The sequence below is a fragment of the Epinephelus moara genome, chromosome 6 (assembly GCF_006386435.1).
Source record: "Epinephelus moara isolate mb chromosome 6, YSFRI_EMoa_1.0, whole genome shotgun sequence".
Lineage (NCBI taxonomy): Eukaryota > Metazoa > Chordata > Actinopteri > Perciformes > Serranidae > Epinephelus > Epinephelus moara.
Genome location: NC_065511.1, coordinates 20935712 through 20958343, shown reverse-complemented (window position 1 = coordinate 20958343; position 22632 = coordinate 20935712). Strand labels below are relative to the sequence as shown.

The window sequence follows — 22632 nt, the reverse complement described above, 5'->3', positions numbered from 1 at the left end:
ATAAAACTATGTTTGTTCAAATGGCAAGAATATGTCTACAATCATTTCCATGTTTTCGCTTTTTAAATTAAGAATATTGTATTTTTCCTCAGGACCAGTATCGATTCTGCTACGACCTTGTCCTGGAGTACTTGGACTGCTTTGAAGGTAGATAGCAACCAAGTGTTTACCACAGCTGCGGTATCCCATCTGCTGGAGATTCGATTTATGGCAGCCCAGTGACCCCTCTACTTTAATGTTTGGACCTAAGGACTTGGCGTTGAAAGGACTGCAAAGGAAAAAGAGGAGAATAAAAAAACATGGTCAAGGTTCTATCTTTTAACCTTTAATGTACAGCTGTGATTTCCTCCTTGTTGGTGATGTTTATCTCTTTTGATATTTTTTTGTGCTTTTCTTGGTCCTCTTTGCCTCCGGACTAAAGCTCTTTTGTGCTAAGGGTTTCTGTAGCAGCAAAACAATATTCTGAGCTACAAAATGGACCTGTTTGTTCTGAAGAAGAGTCACCTTGGCTGTGTTTCATCGTTTCATTCAAACAGCGAGGGGGCTGGATGAATTTCCAGAGTTACAGCAGAATTAACGTGGAAGCATTTTCTCCTCTTTCAAGAGCTATGTACAACAGCAGTCCACTGTGGTTGTGGCATGACTTATCTACCATACCATAAACTGCCTTATTCTCTGATGATAGGACAGATTTATTCTAATCACTGAATAAATCTGAAAGGTTGTCATACTGGTGTACAAACAGCAACAAGAGATTTTAACAAGAGACCTACAGCATTAGGATAGACCAGCCCAGTCCTCAGCAGTATTGATGCAGAAACTGTACAGTAGTGCAACGTGTTGTATTTTGCCATAATGTTTGTGCTGGATTACCATGTGTGCTATAGGTGGACGTTTCCAGGGACCACAGCACTGGGCCTGGTGCCACCACTGGAGATTCCTGTCTCATTACTGTCACAGTGCCAATCCCATTGACTGACTTGAACCCTCTCTTTACTTTGCTCTACTGCTTCATCTTGATATATGCCTACAAACATACAGTATGTACTGCGTCAGCTAATGTTCTTGCTCCAAAGTGATTGTTTGTATTTTATACCCTGCGGGAAGGAAAAAGGAGCAGAGGAAACTGTTAGAATTGTACTGACATGCCATAGTGGTGGTGTGAAAATGATGTTCCATTAATGCCGTGGTGAAGTGTCTAAACCAGTGCTGCGTTACAGGTTTGAGTCTGTAACACCTTTTACTCCTTTATTGTCTGAGGCATTTGGTTGTACTGTAAACTGTCACAGCAAGCGAAAACCAGAATTTTATTACAACCCTTTCAGGTAGGGGGCTCATTTTGACAATTTTGACATGAATATTAGTTGTTGTTCCAAGTGGTGTAAAATAAATAAAGTAAATATATATGAATATAAAAGGGCATTAACATTGTGCAGAAGGAAAAAAATCTACTTGTTTTCACAATGGTGGTCATTTTTAGTATCTTAAAGGGGACCTATTATACTCATTTTCAGGTTTATACTTGTGATTTGAGTTTCTACCAGAACTCTTCATACTGTCTGTACTGGAACACCTGTATTCACCCTCTGCCTGAGACATTTAGCTTTAGTGCCTGACTTTTTAAGCCCCCCTCCCAAAAAAAACAGTCTGCTCTGATTGGTCAGAGCGTTTCCGGGTCTTGGTATCTCTGCCATGGATGTATAACGAGAACGGGATACAGTATTGGAGCCAGGGCCCCATTCATTCCTATGAAAGTTGGTCAGTGGCGCATGAAGCCAAAAAGTTTGACTTCCTGGGTGGAACATTAACTCTTTCTTCTGCATCATTGGGCCATAGTGCAGGTGCACTACAGACTTTTGTGTGTCAAGCGAAAAACTTCTGCCTTAGCCCTCCGCTAACTTGAATGGGGGTGAAATGATTAATCGTGCAACTCTTCTATACTTCCCAAATGTCATTGAACTGAATGGATCAGATCCAGATAGTCAAATGAGTCATTTTTGGGGGGTTGTGATGCTCAAAATTTTTTATTAAATGACTTACAAATGTCTCTCTCTTCAAATGTAACTCAATGGGAAAAATTGTTTGTCATATTAGCGTCAAAGTCTGGCACACTTCCTGGAGTCCTGCACCGCCATTGCTGTCAGGAGGATGACTGTAATGGTACAGCAGCACTTTCTACTGTTAGAAAATCACCTATAAAAACCTCTAAACCAAAATCTTTACAACCGGACATGCTCCAGCAGGAATATAATTTGAATTTAGGTCGAAATTACCAACATCGGCAACCAAGATTTCGTGTTTGGCAGACATTAGCATGAAGCTACATGTAGCAGTGTGGGCACTTGCTGTAGCGTGCCTGGAGCAGATGTCCATATACAGAAATTGTCATGATCTAACGTTATCTTGTAGTTAAAGTAGGAAAAAATGTTTGAAACAGCGAATTCAGAACGGTCTGAAGTTTGATGTGTTGCTCACAGGGATTACTTTTACTTATGTTTACTTCATTATTTGAAATTTGGCCACATTTAATAAGAACATCCAACATTGTGACATAATATAAATCAGAAAATGAGGAAAAGCATAATGGGTCCCCTTTAAAATAAAAATGGTATGTTAAACAGGAGAAATAGTACGAAAAAGTTGCCCACAGACCCTGCTGTTTGGCCTTCACTGACCTGATGGACAAACAAAATCCACTATTTTTCACCTACCAGCCAATGCCTGGAGACCACTGGAACTGTTAATCCTGCATCATTTGAAGAAACCCAGGCAGGCTGGCATGCGTGATACACATAATGATCTGAGTCAGCCTCTAAAAATGACCCAGGAAGCAAATCTCTTTGTATTTTTTAACGTGTTGCTCCAGAAGCAAGAAAATATGTATTCTACGCTCCATATTGCCCTTTAAAATATGTTATGCTCCACCATATCTCCTGGAACTCCTTTTAAGTGCAGGTTTTTATGGAGGGCGGTAAAGGTATCACTCCAGGACCTGCCCTAATAAACAAGGAGAGACACCTTGAAACCCACAGAAACTGAGAAATGGCAGCTAGGCGAACTCTGCTGCTGTAGTTCGCAGCTCACAGTCTGGTTCAGGTGGGAGCACCAGAATATGTGAGGAATCTTACAATATACCAACATCACCAGGCTCCCACAGGTTCACTGATAGAGCAGCTTGTTTTTTTGATGAGGATGAAGAATGAGGTAGCTACAGTGTAGTCAGCGATCTGACCCAGGATCACTGGAGGAAGTGCCTGGACACTTTTTCTCGAGGGTGGAAGGAACGTGTACATACAGATGTATATTATGTTATGTGAATACTATGTGAATAATATACTATATGTTTGCCGAGAGTAAAGACGTACAGTAAGTAACCACTACATAACCACGAAGGTGAATGTGCTGTAAATGACCATTTTGTGAGTTTATTGCCAGAACTTCTAACAACAGAGTATGAACTGAGTCTCCCTGAGTGTTCATTCCAGAGCTCCGAGTAAAACAGGTCTGTCAAAGCATGAATGAATCCATTTTCTGCTTTGTATTTCATTCAGTTCATTTCAAAATATCGCAATCCGCATCGTTTATTTCAACCGCTGTGTTTTCCAGCAGCCATGACTGTGTGAGTGCATTGTACTTTTACCATTCCAAAGCTTTTTATGAACTGCTCTCTGGGCGGCGGCGACTGCCCTGAGAGCACAGTTGATTTCACTTGTGTGTTTCTGTATGAACCAATGGTACATGACATGACCGTTGTATTTGTGGGGGGGAGGGCCAAGGTGTGTATTTAATGGGAGAGATGGGGAGACAGATGTATTTTGAGGTCGGGAAAGGGGTTTGTTCTGAAGACATAACAGCGATCAACAATAAAAAGAACAAGGGGGAAAAGTGTTGTTGTCAACTTATCATTGGGTGTTCTGTCAAAAATGCATACACGGCTAAAAAAACGTCCGTGTGGTTTTATGATTGGTTTGTCAGCAGAAGCAGAGAACCGAAGTCTGGACGCGGACTTCCCGGCTACAAGCCTCTGACCCTCCTGCGGTTTCTCATGCGGATGTGGTCTTTTAGCAGTTCCCTTCGCCTTGAACCACATCGACCATTTGATCTCACCCTTCTTTTGAATCTCTCACCTTATTTCTTTTCCTTTCCCCTTTTCATCACCCCTCCTCCTCTCGTATCTCTCTCCTCTTCCATTACTTTCATTGCTCCCTCTCATCCTTCTCCATCTCTTTCACTTTGCTGCTCTGCCCAGAGTAAGGTGACTCCAGACCACAGACTTCCTCTCTCACCCACGGCTATGATGAATAATGCAGCAGTCCTGCAAACTGATCCAGTGTTTAGCAGAGGGACAAGACGGATTAATTAGAGGACAAGACCCCCTACCGTTGGGTTGAGGACAATGTAGGCCATATGGATTCGCCTTTACATTGTTTGGTGATTGATAAGCCTTAATAATAAGCTTTCATGTGTGGTAAATGAGTGTGTTGGTCAATTCAAGTGTTCTGTAGATGAGATTTTCATTTGTCACAGCAGTGAGAAGGAGCGAGAATGCATTATAGATTTAACGTGACATAGATAAGGAGCTTTTTCATGGAGGCAGGTCATTTACACTACCCTATTTTAATCTGCAAGATTTCCTCAATTTCCTTTTTTACGCGCAGAAAGGTATTACAACATGAAATCCTTAGCGGCAGGCTCCATCATCCCTTACTACTCAAATTTGACCTGTGGTTTAAATTAGCAGGTAATTGGAATCTTATCATTTAATTCCGATGGTGTAATGACTGCCATGCAAGGTAACTTATCATGAGGCCAAGATCCAACTGGGTATTGTCTTTTCTCTCTGGGCTTCATGTCTTATATTCCTCCATTGACAGGCTCGATGGATGTCAGCCTCTCCCTGGTCTCCCTGGTGAGTCTCGCACTAGATACACTCTCATGTGGTGTTTCTGTAAAACGGCAGTGAGGGCCGACAGCTAGCAGAGCCACTGTCAGCTGATGGAAGGAAGGAAGGCGAGCTATGGCTGATAGTGGTTTCCAACCTTTTTTTTGTGTCTGACCATTTATCAGTTCAATTCAGCTCATTATTTCAACAGTCTACAGATTAATTCTAGCAATTTCGACCATTTATTTATCCACTACTGAGTGCTAACTATTTGGACCATTTATCCATTAATTTTAGCTAAGGATTTCAACCATTAATTACTATTAGCTAACTATTTCACCTGTTTATCCATTAAAGCAGGGGTAGGCAGAAATCTGGAGAAGGACAAAAAAAATGTAGAATTTGAAAATACACCCTCCTCCTACAGCTCATGCCTCTCTGTCTCCAACCCCTCCCAGAGAGAGACGACCACAGGAATTTGCATGCACTTCATACAGTAATCCAGTGTTTCTCATACATGGATTTATTTAATCTTATTACATTGTAAAGTTGCCTGCAGGGCATTCGTTCAGCCCTTCCTTGTTTCCCCGCTGTCTCTATGTTTATCAGACCACAATCAGACAAGAATTAGTTAGCCACTCCCTCCACCTCGCTCCTCACTGCTGTGGACTGCCAGCAGCTCAGGAAAGGACCCTCATTCTGTGGCTGTAGTGGCTCGAATTCAGCCAGCGCAAACCCCCCAGCAGCAGGTGTCACAGTGGTCTGATGGCCAGTGGCAGTGCCTAGTCTGACCTGTGTAACAGCAGCAACAGAAAGTTTGCTGATCCAACTGGGAGTCCATACAGTCCAGTCCCCTGAAGCTGGGGTTTGTGTTTGCTGAATTTGGGTTGCTGCAGCCACTGACTGGGGGTCCGCCCCTGGAGCTAATGCCCACTCTCCTCCCAGTGGTATTCAGTGGCAGGATTCAAGGCTCTTGCTAATGTTAGCTACGTAAGTGTGAACTTGAAGCCGCAGCTGTGAGCCTTGTGCTTCAGATAGCAGAAAGCTCAACTATTAGCAACATTTTCTTGCCATCTCTTTGATAAATCTGTCTTAATTTTTCGTTTTGCTTTGCAGTGCATGACATTGTTGACAATGCTGCAATAGCAACTTTAGCTGCAGGCTTCTCCAGCATTGAATCAGGCTTTTTAACTAAAGGGATGTGTGCACTCATCTGCTTTGTAGAACAGCCAGTAAGAACATCCTCTCTCTGAAGTGACCTGCGATTGGCCAAAGTCTCCCATCACCGCCTAGTTTTTCTAAAGCCTAAAAATAGAGCCAAGAGGAGATGCAGGAATAGTTTTCCCTCCACATGAATTACAGTACACTCAAAGTTTATTGTGGGTTTTTTTTTGCCCAGTGATGCCAAAATAAAACTGCCTACTCGACATTTTATTATAGGTTACTATTTGAAACAGTTACTCATTATGTGTGCCTAGTTATTCAAATGTTACATCCTCTCTTAGCTAACCCTTTAAACCATTTATCAGTGACCTTTAGGCACCTCTCTGCTGGCTCATTAACTAGATTTCATGCACTTGCTATGGTAGTTCATGGACCTGAGGTGTTTGAACTAAGTTAAGCAGGTGGAAGGTGTGTATTTGAGTGGTTATTTTCTCCCTAAACACAAGTATCCGATACATTTTAATCAATCTTTGCATCTACCTCCTACCAACTGAAGCAATGCCCCCAGAGATAGAAGTACCTCAGGTTGAGGATCACTGTTTCCAAATAGCTACAGAGACACGATACAGGCTGCAAATCTCCTGGAAGGTTTTAACATTGGCCAAATGTTATGTTTCAAAGCACAGTGGAATATCTTACTAAATATTAAACGTTTCTTCTTTCATGCCAAATGCTTTGCTAATAGATGCAGATAAAATCCAATATTCTCTGGGAGAATATTGTCACAAAAGCTTTTGCGGGTGACCTTGCCGAAGCCTCAGTCAATAAGAAGAAAGAGGAGATGCACGTACTTTAAACATGGCAGGGAAACAGTGTTGGAGGCTTTTAGAAAAAAGGATGAAAGATTTGGATCAATGTATTATGTGATTTTTTAGAAGCAATACAGATTTGTAAACAGACTGCTATTCTCTGAGGAGAAATCCTTACCCTCTGTCTGTGCATTTTTCCTATAAAGCAAAATGTACAAGGTGAAATGCGAACACACACATTATCTTGTCTTACCATCCTGGTGGTACTCAACTTCTGCCGGATAGTGCAGCAGACAAGACAGGTGGCTCCAGCTTTGTGCTCAGCAGAGCGAGGACAGAGAATAGCTGGCCAGATGGCTCTGTCCACCATGTTTCCTCACTGGCTCCATTGCCATGGTTGGTCTGATTGGAGCCCTTATCTCAGCAGTGTGCTCTCAGTTCAGTGAAAGTCATGGTTCACATGAACGTGGGGGAAGAGAGGGAGCTCCTGCTGGTTCCAGCTCGGATCACTCAGGCAAACAAGAAGCCAGAGACAGATAGCCAGAATCAGAGGACACACGAGCGACTAGACCGTCCCTTTCCTCTTTATCGCACTCACCTTTTGCTGTTACGAACCCCGCAGTAGTTTGCTTCCACCACGGACACAGACCACCTTTAACTTAGGATGCTCTGACCTGTATCATTTTGTGGCCTTGAATTCAACAGTTGAATTAAGCCAGTGGAGGGAAACAAAATGGTTGGCATGAAATGGCCGCCATAAAATAAAACAGGGCAGAGGGGAGCTGTGAAAGCCAGGGAAGGCAAAGAATAAAGTTTGGGAAGTTTTAGTGCTGAAATATCAAGGTTTTACACAGAAAATCTGTCTCTACGACCTGTCTCTTGATAACATTACAATCTCAGGTGAGGCGGAGGCTGAAGTTATTTTGCCCCAAGGATAATCTCTCGTTGTTAGTACACATACAGAGATGTTGAGCCTTGAGGGTTCTGGGGAGAAGCTTGTAAATGATCTTATGTCAACATGAACCATTTCTAGGTTGTGGCAATAAAGCATCGCCAAGCTGCCATAAATTTGAGAGATGGGCTTATCAAAAGGTCAGGCCTTTGAGGGACTGGCTTAGCAACTGGATTTATCCTTCGGTTTATTTAGAGCAGAAAAATGGGGCTGCGCGCGACGACGAACATCAATCATACTTCATTGTGATCCTTGACAAAACTTCAACAAGAACAGAAGTCTTTTTGATTTCCTTTAAGGGTAGTGAACAAACACTGGGAATTCACTGTAGTCAATAAAGTCTAACATTTTCCTTTACTGTCTTAAAAATAATAAAGTTCTCAAAATTATCCAGGCACACAGTAGCTACACGAAGATTTTAACCAAAGTCTAAAGAAATAGTAAAGAAACTACATTGTTGGCTTTTTTTTGAGCTGTAAGCACTTATGTTAGACACAGTGGATAATTACACGTCCTTACTTGAGTCTGTTGGGTGTTGATTTATTGCGTTGTATTGGTGGCAACTGATTACACAAGTTGTGTTTTGTGTTTTTTAAATCATTAATTCAAAGACAGGACTCTGGTTAAAATAAAACCTGCTATCAACTTTCAAAGCACTTAAAAACAACAAAGCAAAGACTTTCCGCCTACTCCTTACAGTGTTAGTTTTTTCAGGTTCTTACTCTTTAAGTCTCTTGTTTTATCCACCTCTCTCTTGTCCCTGCTCCCTCACATATTTATCTCCCTCATTCTCTCTGCCTTTTTTCCCTTTTCTCCTCCAGCACTTGTTGAAATAGATGCAGCCACGGGAGGACAGTTGTGCAACTGATAGTACTACATTAACCTCGGGGAGAACAACAGTCGTCCTCTACTCCCTCATCTCTCTTCCACACCAGACACCCCCGAGTGCAGGATGCTGTAACCCCAGTCCTCCCCCTGACATCCCTGGAGCCCTGCGTCCTCCGGTTCGTGCAGCCTTGTAGCTGCAACCTATCTTCCTTCTGCCATGGCTGAGTAATGTTATGCTAGTTGAGAAAACACTTCTCTGCATCCTCAATGAAAATGTGGCGCACAACACTACTCCTTCTCAACACTTTGTCTTTCACACTTATGTAGTGTCATTTACAATGTCCTTATTTCATTTAGCACCTCAGTTTGTGGAGAATAGTCACACTCCTAACATGCCCGCAACCACTCTCATTGCTTTTATTGAGGATGTTAATGCATTTGCATTTTACTGCATCTGAGGAGGGAGGGCAGCTCCTCTCTATGATGTCAAACAAATTCAACTCAAGCAAACCATGAACAAAAATGCAGTTGTTATACAATTCTTTTATGTGGTCTGATTATGTATGTTTGACATGATCAAAAAGGGCATTTATGTAATGATAAAGTATCCAGTCTGTGCTATAAATAGCTGTTTCAATACACAGGATTACAGAACATGAGTATTTGTACCATATATGTAATGGGTTGCTTATAATCACAAATCCACAGAGCATTATGGCCCAACCCTGCAGTTCCCAATGGCTCTATGGAGCGTTTGAGTATCTTTTGGCATTGGTATCCTGGCCAGTAACTGTACTGTTTTGTTTGATTCTCACTGCTTTCATCAACCTTTCCAGCAGCAGGCAGCTGTTTTAAGCAACAGAGAAAAACAGTGTATGCCACCTTCCCAGCACCAAACGGCACACAGACATAGTCAGACACTAGCTGGTGAGCATAGTGGAGAATTTAACAGCTAAAGAGCCAGACATTTCCCCAAGGACTTGGTGGAGACTGAGCTAAGAGGAAAGTGAGTGTAGTACATTTGGTGGCCAGAAAGATGACTCAAGTTGACCGTTTGCTATGAAGATTGAATGACAACTTTATAATGTGATAAAAAATCAATGCTGTGTTATACATAAACAGATGGCTCTGTTTAACGGTAACAAAAGATGACATTATATTTGGTTTTCTAAGTGTGAAAACACGTTGCAGTGTTAGGGGGTAATAATGTGCTAGACTGTGATGAGACAGTAATAAGACTTCAGGAAGTCCCTGTTAGACAGACTGTTTCACATCTTTATGCTCAGCTAAGCTAAGTGTCTGTAGCTTCATATTGAAAGAAATAAAAGTGGTGTTGATCTTCACATCTCACAATTGCGATCACTATTTTTCATCGACATAATACTTTTTCAAATCATTTTCTGGGAGCATTTTGCATTTGATAGTCAGGTCATTCAGTTTTTTACCTCCACTATGTGTTAGGTCGTGGGTGCGTGCATGAGTGAGTGTGTGTGTATGTGTATCTGTCAGTTCACAGCTAATCTCACAAATCACTGGACCAATCAGCCTCATATTTTGTGTGCACATTGATGACTGTGTGCTCAAGGACCTCCTGTGACTGCAGTGATTCACAGATGCTGAAAAACCTGTTTCACTGACTGTTATATTTTGTCACTGACTGCTGATTCAGCACTCCTCTTAACCCTACGATAGGGGCCACAAGTTATTTGGAAATCAGCTCAGATAAAAACAACAAATCTTACCTGTTATATTGCAGCCTACATTTTGGCCCTCGCTGTATCATCCATAGAAAAGTTTGGTCTTATTTGGAATCAGAACATCAGCAAATTAACTGCATAGCTGGTATGTTGTGATCCACTGAGGTTAGGCACGATATCAGGTGAATAAATCCCAATTTTTGTTATTCTTGCCACCATCTTGATTATAAGGGAACCTGGAGGAACAATTCCATCGGGCCAAGCTGGGCCATGGCTGTGACGTGGTTTTGGTCCATCCATCACATGGTGTCATACCACACCGACACTGTTTAAGAAGCGAAGTGGTTTGACTGCCTGATTTTGTAAACTTGCAGATTTTGTTCATTTGGTCGTTTTTCCTTAATATTTGCGCTTCTACCATGAGTAGGCTAAGTGAGAAAACTACATAGGGACATTGTTCAACATTTTCAGTTGTTTATTGGCAAAAATCGATGGTTTCATCAGTGTTATCATAGCTTTTTGGTACACAGCGGCTACCGTTGTTGCAATACGCGTTTGAAACAGTGAGGCGCTAGAGTGCGCTATCCCTTTGAATGCAATATATGATTTCAACGTTAGATGGGAGAAATTCCAACACACTGTGGCTTTAACTTGTTTTTTGTCTAATTTTACTGCGTTTATTGTTGTTATTTCCTACTTTTTTGTGCTGTAGTCGCCTACAGACAGAGTTTATACCATTAAAAATCGAGTGATGAATGACTCTGATCAACTTTTGTGGCTGTTTTAGTTTTAAAAGACACATTCAAACTCATAGTTATATTGTCTATGCGTTCCAATATCCATACTACCACACTATATAGTGTGCCAGAAAAAAATTTAGTATGTCCCAATACATTGTATGTCAAATGCACTATTCCAAAATACCAGGAAGTTCTATGTTCTGATTTTGCAGTATGTAAGCCAACATGCTTTTCTGGCTACTCTGACCCACAGTCAACTGCACAGTGAAAGATATGTCACATTGACTGTCAGAAGAATGATAGATGACGGCGCATTCAGGTGACTGATGGCCAGTTGATCAGTAATAATTGGAATATTAATTGTTCAACTGAATAAAATAATCATAAATATAACCAACAACAATAGGGCATAGGTTTTAAGTAGCAATGACAGAAATGTATTGTGTATGTAATATTACTATAGTGAATATAATATGTTATCATCTAAATGTATGCAGGTATTACTCATTGCTCCGTCTCTAGCAAGCTTGGCGAATGATATTTTGTTTTATGTCCATGGTAACGGATACATGAGTTAAGATGGTCTCTGACTTCACTGGGTGCACTTTTCTACAGGACTGGGAAGTAATGGAACAGAAGTAAACTGGTGGTATTTTGAATAAAGTTGCTGTCATTAAAAATAGATTACTCAAAGGTATTTCGTTATCTGTTTTGTTTCATTTGCTCTAACACTGTGTCCTAACTGAATGTGACACAAGTGAGCGTCAGTTCGATTGTATTGGAATGTCCTAACTGGCTGCAAGTGACACTGTGCTGCTGTTGTGAGCTGAACTTTTGCTGGACGCCCCTTTTCTGTCTACTTCTGTCATTTGCTTTAAAAGCTTAGCAACAGATAAGGAATGACCATTGCTAGTAACAACCTACTTGCTGTTGGCCACACTGTATGTAATTCCCAGTAAATATTACAATATAAAAGGCATGTTTTCTGTTTAAAAATTACAAAAATAGAGAGATGGAAAATACCCACCCATCTTTAAAATCAGTATGTCTCCAATCCAGTGCACAGCTGATAGACAGACTACTTGGTTTGTTGACATGATGTAATGGAGATGCATATGTAATGGATTCAGTGTGGACAGATACCAATGCTGGGTTTTAAAAGTAACCCTCCCAACACTGCTTTTTATAGTTCATTTTTCATCTGCTCATTTATTTAAATCTTTGTCAAATTGGGCTGTCCTTTCACTACCTCATTTGCCCCTGCACCTGTGAGACATACTGGTTTTACTTTTACACATCACCCTGCAGGTCAGCGAGACAGAGAGACTGACTCGGCTACAAATTGGTCTGTGGGTTTAAGAGTCTTGTCTCCTGCCTACAGAGAGCAACCGTCAGTGTCATGTTCTGGTCTTCACTACCTCCAAACGTAATTAGAGGAAGGACAGGACTATTTCTCTCCATCTCTCTCCATGGATTTTCCATTTAATACTGTGCCTGGACCAAAGAGCACTGGGGATTATGCTGTCGTGTCATGTAGGCCAGGCCCTCGGATCTACATGCATGCAGATATGAACTCTTTAATATTTCATTCCACAGGTCGCCTGTACCAGAAGAATACCTCGTAGACTGCTGTCAGACAGGATAACAACAGAATAATTCATAACCCTGTTTTCCCTACATTTGACTGCCTCAGTATTTTTTTTCTTCCCAGCCTTTTATCAATTTCATTCCTGCTCTTGCAATTTCCTTCTCTGTCTCCTTCTTTTTTTGCCTCCTCACCTTTTTCTCACCATCTGTTTATGTTTCCCCTTTTGTAAACTTCCTCTCTTCTTTTTCAATCTCCCCAACTTACCCATTTCCTTTTTGGCTCCCTTGTCCTTTACTTTTCTCTCACTGTCTGTATTTTACCTGTTCTGTGTCAGGTGAGCAGAGTAGTGGAGGTGGGAGTCTCTGACAGCAGCTGGAGTGGAGCTCTCTCCTGCCCCCTCGTCAGCTGTCTGCGCCGGTGTGTGACCAGGGTGACGGGGTCATGACTTGCCTTGCGGAACATGTTTTTGATGTTGTTGTGCCACTCACAGTGGAGAAAACAGCATCCTCACTGAAGGCCACCTTCACACTACATACTGTTACAGCCAGCCCACTCTGCACCTGTCACGGCATCATCACATTAGACTTTAACAGCATTGCAGAGCACCCCAATTTGGCATTGGCAATATGGCACAAATCAGTCGTAGGGGCAGTGTAAATGTTGTCTTCCGTTGTCACTGGGGTTTGAAGAGCTGCTGCTTTACTGTTACCTTTGATTGTGAAGTGGTTGAGGAGAGCTGGAGAAGGGACAGAGAGTGGAAAACATCAGAATGCACTCACAAAAACAGACAAGGAGAGTCACACTCTCCTAGGTGTGAACAATAACTGGACTTCGACTCTGTGCTTGAACATTGTTATTTAAGAACTGAGTTCAGTGATCCAATGTGGCATTCCTTACTATGTGCTTGATGCTAATCTGCTGGAATGAGTGGAAAAAGAGGAAAACATTGAACCGTGTTGCATATTGCATTGAGCTTGACATGTGTCTCTATAGTGGCAACGACTGAGCGTAATTACCATGAATGGCCAAATGCATGTTTTCATTATGGATGGAAGAACAGCTGTAGTTGCGTGATCCTTTTATCATTGCTCCCTGATGGCAGCTACTGTTCCTCTCTTGTCCCAGCATAGTGAATTTACTCTTAAAGAAAATGCCATGTCTTTAGGTCAGTGGGAATGTATTTACTACTAGACAATCTCAGTTTCAATTCTGCTCTTGTCAGCTGGCTGTAATAGCCCTCACCAATGGGGCTGCTTCAGATGCAGATTAAATGCACACAGACAAATAAGGAGGGTTCATTCTACACAAACACATTGAATTGTGTTAGACAGCACAGGCAGAGGCACAGGATAATGCCCCCCGTGTGTCTTCCTTGCACATGATTGCTTGTCTGCCGCTCCCACTGTGTGCAAACTCGGTTCAGCTTCTGTCGGTTGACAGGGTGAAAGTCTCTGACACGTTCAGTGGTTTAGACTGGCCAGGACTTTAATATGCTGATTCGTTACCCCAACCTGCTTTTACCTTGTCAAAGGTGTTGACAACGTCGGCGACCGGATGTGAGAGATTGTATGCTTTCAGTGTGTGGAGTCACTGAGTGATGAAAGTAAGAAGAAAAAAAAAATCAAGTTGAATATAAATAGCGGGTTGTGCGAGGACAAGGCTCTCAGTCTGATGACGCCTCATCTCCTCACAGACATGCACCATTAGGGGTGAAACAACAGGGGCTCTTGTCTGATCTCCGAAGAACAAATGTTAACTCCAAGAGTTTAGACCATTAAGAAAAAGCTGTTTATCACCCTGAATTCAAATGAGATTAATCTGCATTTTTCAACTAATGCATTGACTCGGTTCTGCGGTTCTAATGATGTTTTGCATTGTAACATCACTCTCTTGTGGATCATTGCCGTGTGGAGTGATGGGATTTTCATTTAGTATCTTTATAACGATGTTAATAGCAGTGAATGTGTTTAGCATATGACCAACCCAATGACCAGAATAAATGTTGGCTTTGTAAGTCTCTCCAAACCACGGATATATTACATGTGTACGTTATTATGTAGTGGATGTTGAAACTTTATCTTTTTTTTATGTTCCAACAACGTTGTGGTTAATGGTTGGTTATGTTTAAGCTCAAAAAACGCTTAGTTACAGTCAGGAAAAGATTATGTTTTACACCCACTTTTGGAGGCACAGTCGCTGGTGGAAATGCTGCAGATGTCTTGCTAAAATTAACTGTTTTTGATGGCACAATTACAGCCGTAAATGTTGCAGATGTTAAGCTAGAAAACACCATGTTTGGTGGCACATTACTGCTAGAAATACCACCAATGTTTTGTTTAAAGCACCTGCTTTTGGTGGCACAGTCACAGCCACAAATGTTGCAGATGTTAAGCTAGAAAATGCCCAGTTTGGTGGCACATTACTGCTAGAAATCCCACCAGTGTTTTGCTAAAAAAAAACACCTGCTCATGGTGGCACAATCACCGCTGGAAATGCTGCTGATTTCTTGCTAAAAGCACCACTTTTGGTGGCACAGGCATGGCGCATGCTAGAAATTCCACTGATGTTTTGTAAGAAAAACACCTGCAAATGGTGGCACAATCAATGCTGGAAATGCAGCTGATGTCTTGCTTAAAACAACTTGTGTGGTTGTTTGTTGGTCTCAAACAGTGGTCTGGAGTTTGGCAGCTGTCCCACGAGGTTATCACCCCATCCACCATCCCCCTCTGATGACAAAGTCAGCTCATATTCATGTAATCAGAAATACGTAACTTTAGAAATGTTTTTATGATATGTATGAAACATACAGATATATCTGTAGTTTGCAAAATCACACAATGCAACATTAACTTCTGACAGCTGGCCTGGATATGACGCATGCAATGCTCCAAATGAAAATGGCTCTGTATCTTGACTTTCTATCTGTCTGAGTTAAACTCAGCAGAAATCCACATGGACCTTCTCTCAGGTTAAGGTGTAAATTGAAAAGTACACCTCCATCCTTGTTTCAAACTGAGAGAGTGAAAGACTCACCTGTCTTCTTAATTTTCCATCCTGGAGCTCTGTAACACCTGCGTAATTAGCTGTGCAACTTGACAACAGCACACACTCAAACCCTCTGTGGCTCTCACACACTCTTAATAACATTGATTTGTGGGCACACAGACTCAGAGACAGTAACACATGCATAATACCTTCTATGCATACTCCCTTTTCACCTGCTATAGTATCAGAAAGGACATACAATATATTAAAATTAGGATTTTCTGTCGACGCAACAGTTTCTGAAGACCTGAGCTCAATTTTAGTTTATTCTTCACCACCTGTTTTTTCTTGTTCTAAATAGTTCAGCATTTTCTCACCTGCCTCTGAGCTTTCATGGTTCTGGCTCTTGGGCTTTGTGAAAGCTGCTGCTTAGAGATTGTTTGCAGCCGCAGGCACTTCCAGCTCAGTTCCAGGGGAAAGGAAAAGCAATTCCATGCTTCGGCCACAGTGAATCCGTCTCTGTCAGTTCCGCTTCTTGATGCCCTCAAATCACATTCCCCCACCCATCCGCTCTCCCATCAGCCCTCGCTGTTCTGTGATCAGGGAGTGAGAGAGCATCAGCCTAGAAGTGAAATGAGGATGCGCTTTACATGCTCCCTTACCATACCATCCTCCTTGATGTCATTCACTTCTGTACCCTGGCACTTGCAATTTCCCGCTCTGCAATGAAACTCCATACTTCACGCAGGAGTAGTCACAGCCTACAGTTATGATATACCTCCCCCTCTGTCTATCAAGCTACATGGAGCTAGTTGTTATTCTATGATAAATACACTTGATTCAAAGCACCTTAGAAATAAGTGCAACTCTGGCTAATATTTTATGTACCAGACCAGTTTTATTTGTTGTTTCAGATCGCAATAAAAATACACTGTGTAGAAACAAGCTTATAAAATGTGCACATTGGTGTCTGCCATGTTTGCCTCAAACCAAAATAAACTCCATTTGAGTTGCATGCCTGTATTTTAAGAGATGAGCAGCTTTTGGAGTCTTTTGCCAAGACTCTGTTTTTCAAAACTATTTTTTGACACTTTATATAACAGATGATGTATGAATATATAGCACTTGTTTTACAAGTATGAATATCAGTTTTATGAGGTCAACATTTAGGTCTTTTTCTTAGTTTGCAAGTCACAGCAGGCTTTGAGCTGCAGTCACAACAACACATATCTTGCTGTTATTAAGTCTCGTCAGTGAGCTGATCATAGGAAACACATAGATGTGACCTCCTACAGCAGGTCAGCACCTGCACATTTATTTTTGGGCTGCATTTCTCCTGCGTTCACTTCCTGACACTCTCATTAAAGCGTCTTAACTACCCAGAACTGATTGCTGTGCAGTACATCTTCGAATTTAAATTTGTCACCAAGACGTTTTACATCCCACTCATTTTACCCTCAAACTTGTGCATTTTATCATCACTTTTTTTGCCTTTTCACTAAAGTGGTTGCTTTGCCTTTGTTGAAAACAGTGACACATAATTTTTGAAAGTGATGAAGGCACACAGAATGATTGATGGCAGCATATTGGATGGGAAAATAACGTTCTGGACCGTTAATTTTACCGAGTCAAGGAAGCAGCCTCAGACTGTCAACACAGGAAATGAGTAGGATTTATCTCTGGCCTAGTGTCTGGGTGGCTTTGGATGCATTTATAGAGGACCACAGTGATGGCTTTCAAAGGTTTTGTAGTACACATTGTACAAGCTGTAAGACAATGAAAGACATTGTAAGATGACAACATTATTGCTTATTATTGTTGTTGTGGGCAGTGTTGTTAGAGCTGCATACGTGTAAACACAACAAACTCATGTTGTGGTCATTTTTGCATTTTTCACCAAACAATGCAGGACAGCAGGAGGTGATCCATAGTCCTCTCTCAGTTGTCAGCTAAAATACCCCCTCCTGATGTGAGTCACATTTTCTATAAACATTGAACCCCACCATTTTCCTTTGTCAACACAAACAGATTATCATGCTGTGCAATACCAATAACAAAAGCCTTTGAAATAATGGAATACCCACGCAGGTATAGGCGTTTTAGATGCAATGCAGAGCTTCACTGCAGTCAGTGGTCAATGCCACAAGGTGAGCACAGCCACAATACTAATGTGTAAATGGGCATATAAAGAGGTAAACCAGATATATGACTGAATGCAGCAATAATATTCCTGTCACGGCCTGCTACACACAGCTGGTGTAAACCACAGCAGCAGGCAGCGTACCTGGATATCCTTATACTGAGAGATCGATATACGGCCCGTTGGAATCACAAGGCCGCAGTTTTTATTTGCACTCATATGTCTGCCATCTCTAATGAATTATGCCTAAAGTTGCATTTCTGGCATGGATCAAAGGAAATTCTTTATTACATGCTCTACATTGAGAGAGACCAAATGTATTTAGAAATATGTTCTCATATTTGGTCAGACTTAAAGATGCTTTAATGTTTCCATTTGCTAGACCCCTACAAACAGTGATTTTCAAATCCATGGTAGGTCTGTCTGTCAAGAGCACACGAGCAATACACTGCCTCAGAAAAAATTGGATGATGGTGTCTCTTTTAAAAGGTTTTTTTTAAAACCAAAAATACAAAAGCAAAAGTGTGAGGACTGGATTAAACAACCTTAACGTTAGCATGTCATGGTCATGTAGCAATAACTCTTCTGACCATTATCCACAGTCCATTCTTTACAAATTCACATGATCTTCTTGGGTTACAGCTTATGTTAAAAAAAAACAAAACATTGTTCACAATAGAACATCCTCTGTTCAATTTTCCAACTGTATGGGAGCTGGGCCTGGATGCTACTACATCAGAGTGTGTGCTTACGTTAGCAGCTCAGCTACGCTCTATTGGACTTGGGGAAGTGTAGATTCCGAAACAGTGCACAGACATTCTGAGGGGCTGTTAAGGCCAAAACACACCGGCAGCATCATTGACACGAGTCAAGTGCCGCCCCCAACACACACAAAAAGGGAGAGCTGGGAAGTACAAAATATGGCTTTATCAAGGGCGGTGACGCTGGAAAAATAGGACAATAGCGTAAACGTCGAGCTGCTGCCGGTGTGGGTTTGTAAATAGAAAATAATGGGGGCAGCTGTTTTGACGCGCGTCGTACGGCGCCGGTGTGTTTTGGCCTTTACTCTAACCTGAAAGAGCCAAATTATGCAAATATTGTCTTGCTTTACAGAGACTCAATAATTTCTGGTAAAGCACAGGAATTGGACTGGAATACGCAATTTCTGTTTTGTCTGTATACTTATGTACTAGAATACAGAACAATTAAAGAAATGTCTTAATTTGTGGCTATGCCGTACTAGTTTAGACGATAGCTATAAGTATTTTACATCATCAGATTGGAGTGCATCAGAAATGACGTTTTTCTTTTGTAGGCTGACGTGGAGGTGAACATCGCCCTGGTTCCCTCGTCAAAAGCCAGCCGGGATTTTCCCATTCAATAATGAATTATTACAGAAAATACTTTTTATTGCAAACAAAAGTTTATGATACGTACTCGCCTTGTTCAGCAAGATAATCTACAGAAAAGAACACCGCTTTTATAAGTTTTAAAGCATAAATGCAATTGCCAGAAGTAAACAGCTAACATTAGGCTTTAATTGAACTGCATTATGGTTGCATGATGTAATGTTGCCACCACATTGAGGCTGCAAAGCCGTGTTTGGTGCGATGTTCTGTAGTCTCATTTAGCCACTTGTTAGCAAGACACATAAAGCTTCAAATTTCACAAGTGGGGTATTTACTAACATAATTTATGTCGTAGAACAAAACATGAAAGTCTCTTGTGTTAACCACAGACCTTAATATAGACATTTAACCACACTTATTAAAAAAAAAAAAAACATTGACTTTAAGGCGAGGGAACTGGGAGTGCTAAAATGCTAACTCATGTCTAGTTTTAGGACCCATTCCTTTGCCACTCTATAGAACTTATGATTTTAAGTTATAAGAAATATTATTTTTTAGTTATTTATCAGTCTACTTCCAACTTTAAAAAGATGCTTCTGTGTAAATAGTCTAACTAAATTAGTAGTCTAATTAAATTAATTATATAGTCATCATCCTATCCTTGTAATGTTAAAAAATGAAACATACTTTTTGAAAACAATAAACACATTCGCTATCTTCCATGTCCAATCAAAAGGACATGTCGGAACTCAAATTTTTCCTTATCATACAAGGACTAACTTTGGCACTGCAATAAGGATTTAGAAACGCATTGCATTCTGGGGCTGTGTAGCCATTTTTGAAAGATACGCAGTTATTACTATGGTAGCTGTCTGTATCTGTCCTTGGCCTAGACATGTGTCTGTCAATTTTCAATCTTTAGAAATGTACAGTCTCTTATACACAGTTAGTACATGTTGCTAAGGTCAGTGCAGTTGAATGCCTGAGAAAAATGTCACAGATATAGCATTTCAACTTGCATGGTGCTACAATCTATATGTCTTTGACAGTCTATTCCTCATCTGTATTTTAAATGAAGAAAACATCAATACACATGTAACTACAATACATGATATGCAGGAATTTTCTAACGTTATGGTCTTTCATACCTTTAAAAACATATATTTTTAGTAGCCCTGCAGGTTTGTGGAGCTATCATAGCATCACTGTCAGGGTTTGCTTGCTGTTTCAAATGTGATCGGGTTCAGTGGGAGCAGAGCAGACCTGATGTGAGCTGACACACATATTTTCCCCATGACACTTCTGTCTCCTCTCACATAAGTCACTGTCAATGACCCCCGGAGTCAGGAGAGAGGTGCGAGGGAATCATACACCCTCTCACGGAGCTGCCGATAAATCTCGCTGTGAGGTGTGACAGCACCAGTGTTTCCTCAGGGTGAAGTACTGGTGGGCACAATTCTTCACGACGCTGATGGTGTTTTTTGAAAATGTAATCTTAAGCAGCTTTCACACATGGATTCTGAAACATTGCCAGGTTCATTCATCCGGGTAGCAGTCACACGTTTCGTCTCCTGTGTTAAAATGTGTCTCTGGTGAGATGTCCTGTGTGCGACATTGTTAATTTGCATGCAGCTGCCCCAGCATTTATTGACTGGGATGCATGTGGGGAGGAGTCTTTAAAGTCCTAACCAAATAATGTATAGAGAGACTGATTTGGTGCTAATGTGAAGTAATTATTATCATCATAATTGGAAAATAATAAAATAATATCTTAATAATATCCTTTTGAACTCATTGTTGCTGCACCTGTTTTTCCCCATCAAAAGGCACTGTACTGATTATTCTAATGTCATAATCAACACACAGCCACATGTTTCTTCTCACTGTATTATCTGGGTTTCATACAAGGCCTATATACTGAAGACATTTTCCCATCTCCCTCATGCTGGCCAAGGTTATAATTATGTCAGAAGTGACTTTGCATTGGCTGGTAATTATTGATTATGTAATTTTTAGGTTTCATTTGAATTAATGGCCAATTACAGTAATGACGTGCAGTTTTGTTAATCAGTAACTTCTGATTTTGAAGTCTAAGAATGGGTCCTTACTAAAATATACTGCAGGCAAGTTAAGTTCATGCATACAAATAGTTGCTGCGGTTTCACATTTTTTTGCTCTCAAAACCCTTCAAAAAATCTGTTATAGTCTGACGATCACTACCGACAGTCAATGTTGTATCAGAAACATTAAGATGCTATCCATAAAATTTATTATGCGAAGCTGCTGACCTCCGCATATAACTATTATTAAATAGCTTGATCTCTGCCACTCTGCCTGCACTAGATGAGAAACTGCCACAGCAGCTTGAATTATGAGCACACGCTGAAGGCCAAACAGTAGGTGTGTTTTTGCTGCCAGGATATATACGTGTACAGCGGCAGGTTCCTTTACACTGAGCCGACAACATCTCTGGTTTTATCCATTTACTATTAACACCCTGTCAATCACTCAGACTCCTCATTTCTGGGAAAAATATGAAGAGATGCCCTGAAAACGTTGCTTGTAGTCCGAGGGCTTGAACTCAATCTGCGCTGCAGAAAAGAAGTGCCTGCACACACACCGTAATAGAGAGACACTGTTGAGTCCTGGCATAGCAGATTGCTACACAGCTACACTGTTATCCCCAGGGGAGAGGGGTGAACAACAGGAAACTCCAGCTATTATTACTGCCTTGTTTGTAATGTCAGACTTGACATGACAGGAGAGTGGCAAGCAAAGGTGTCCATTGTGCCCTCAACAGGAAAGTGTAGTGCGTAACCTTTCAGCGTCCTGCCAAAGCTCAACGAGGCAAAAGGATTCTGTTCCAAGCAAAAGCAAATGAGTGGGCTCAGGCTACTTAAAATAAACATGTACTCTAATTTAGTTGGGTTCACACAACAACACCACTGCAAGAGCAAAATGAAATAAACATTGTATCACTGCAGGAGCCACAGTAACATCCACAGCTCTCTGGAAGAGCTGATGGTCTGTAACTGCCACAAATAATAAAGTCACAGTTTGAAATGGAAGGCAAGTGAAGGCAGCTATAATGAAAATCACAGATCCAGCTGAAAGGTCCAGTTAGGAGGTTATAGCATGATGCAACGTGCTGTAATCGTTTTGGTGTCATTAGCGTTGTTGATTTTAGAACAATGCTTGTTGGTCACTTTCAGAAGCCTCTTCCATAATTGAACAGAATATAAACATACCTAACAAAAATCAGAGGTTGGAGTTTTTGTCACCAAAAGGAATGTGGACTAATTTATAGTTTTGGACTGTGGGATATTTCTGTTATAATTATTATAACTGACTTGTATTATATTTTTAAAGGGCAGTGTGTAGGATAGTGGCATCTACAGTAGCGGTGAGCATTGCAGATTGCAACCAGCTAAAACTTCTGCCAGTTGAAATTCTTTCTGTGTTCATTGTTCAGGAGGTTTTATTGTGAGCCGAATTATC

At 41.1% G+C, this 22632-nt stretch overlaps 1 protein-coding gene across 1 annotated transcript in view; it reads left to right on the top strand.

The window, feature by feature from the left end:
- The window catches only part of LOC126391843 (receptor-type tyrosine-protein phosphatase U), a 218120-nt gene extending 214245 nt beyond the window's left edge, over positions 1 to 3875 (top strand). The window contains exon 30 of the mRNA XM_050046801.1: positions 93 to 3875. Coding sequence (XP_049902758.1) covers positions 93 to 155 — 63 coding nt within the window. The 3' untranslated portion in view covers positions 156 to 3875. The remainder of the gene's footprint in view (positions 1 to 92) is intronic.
- Positions 3876 to 22632: the final 18757 nt, after the last annotated feature.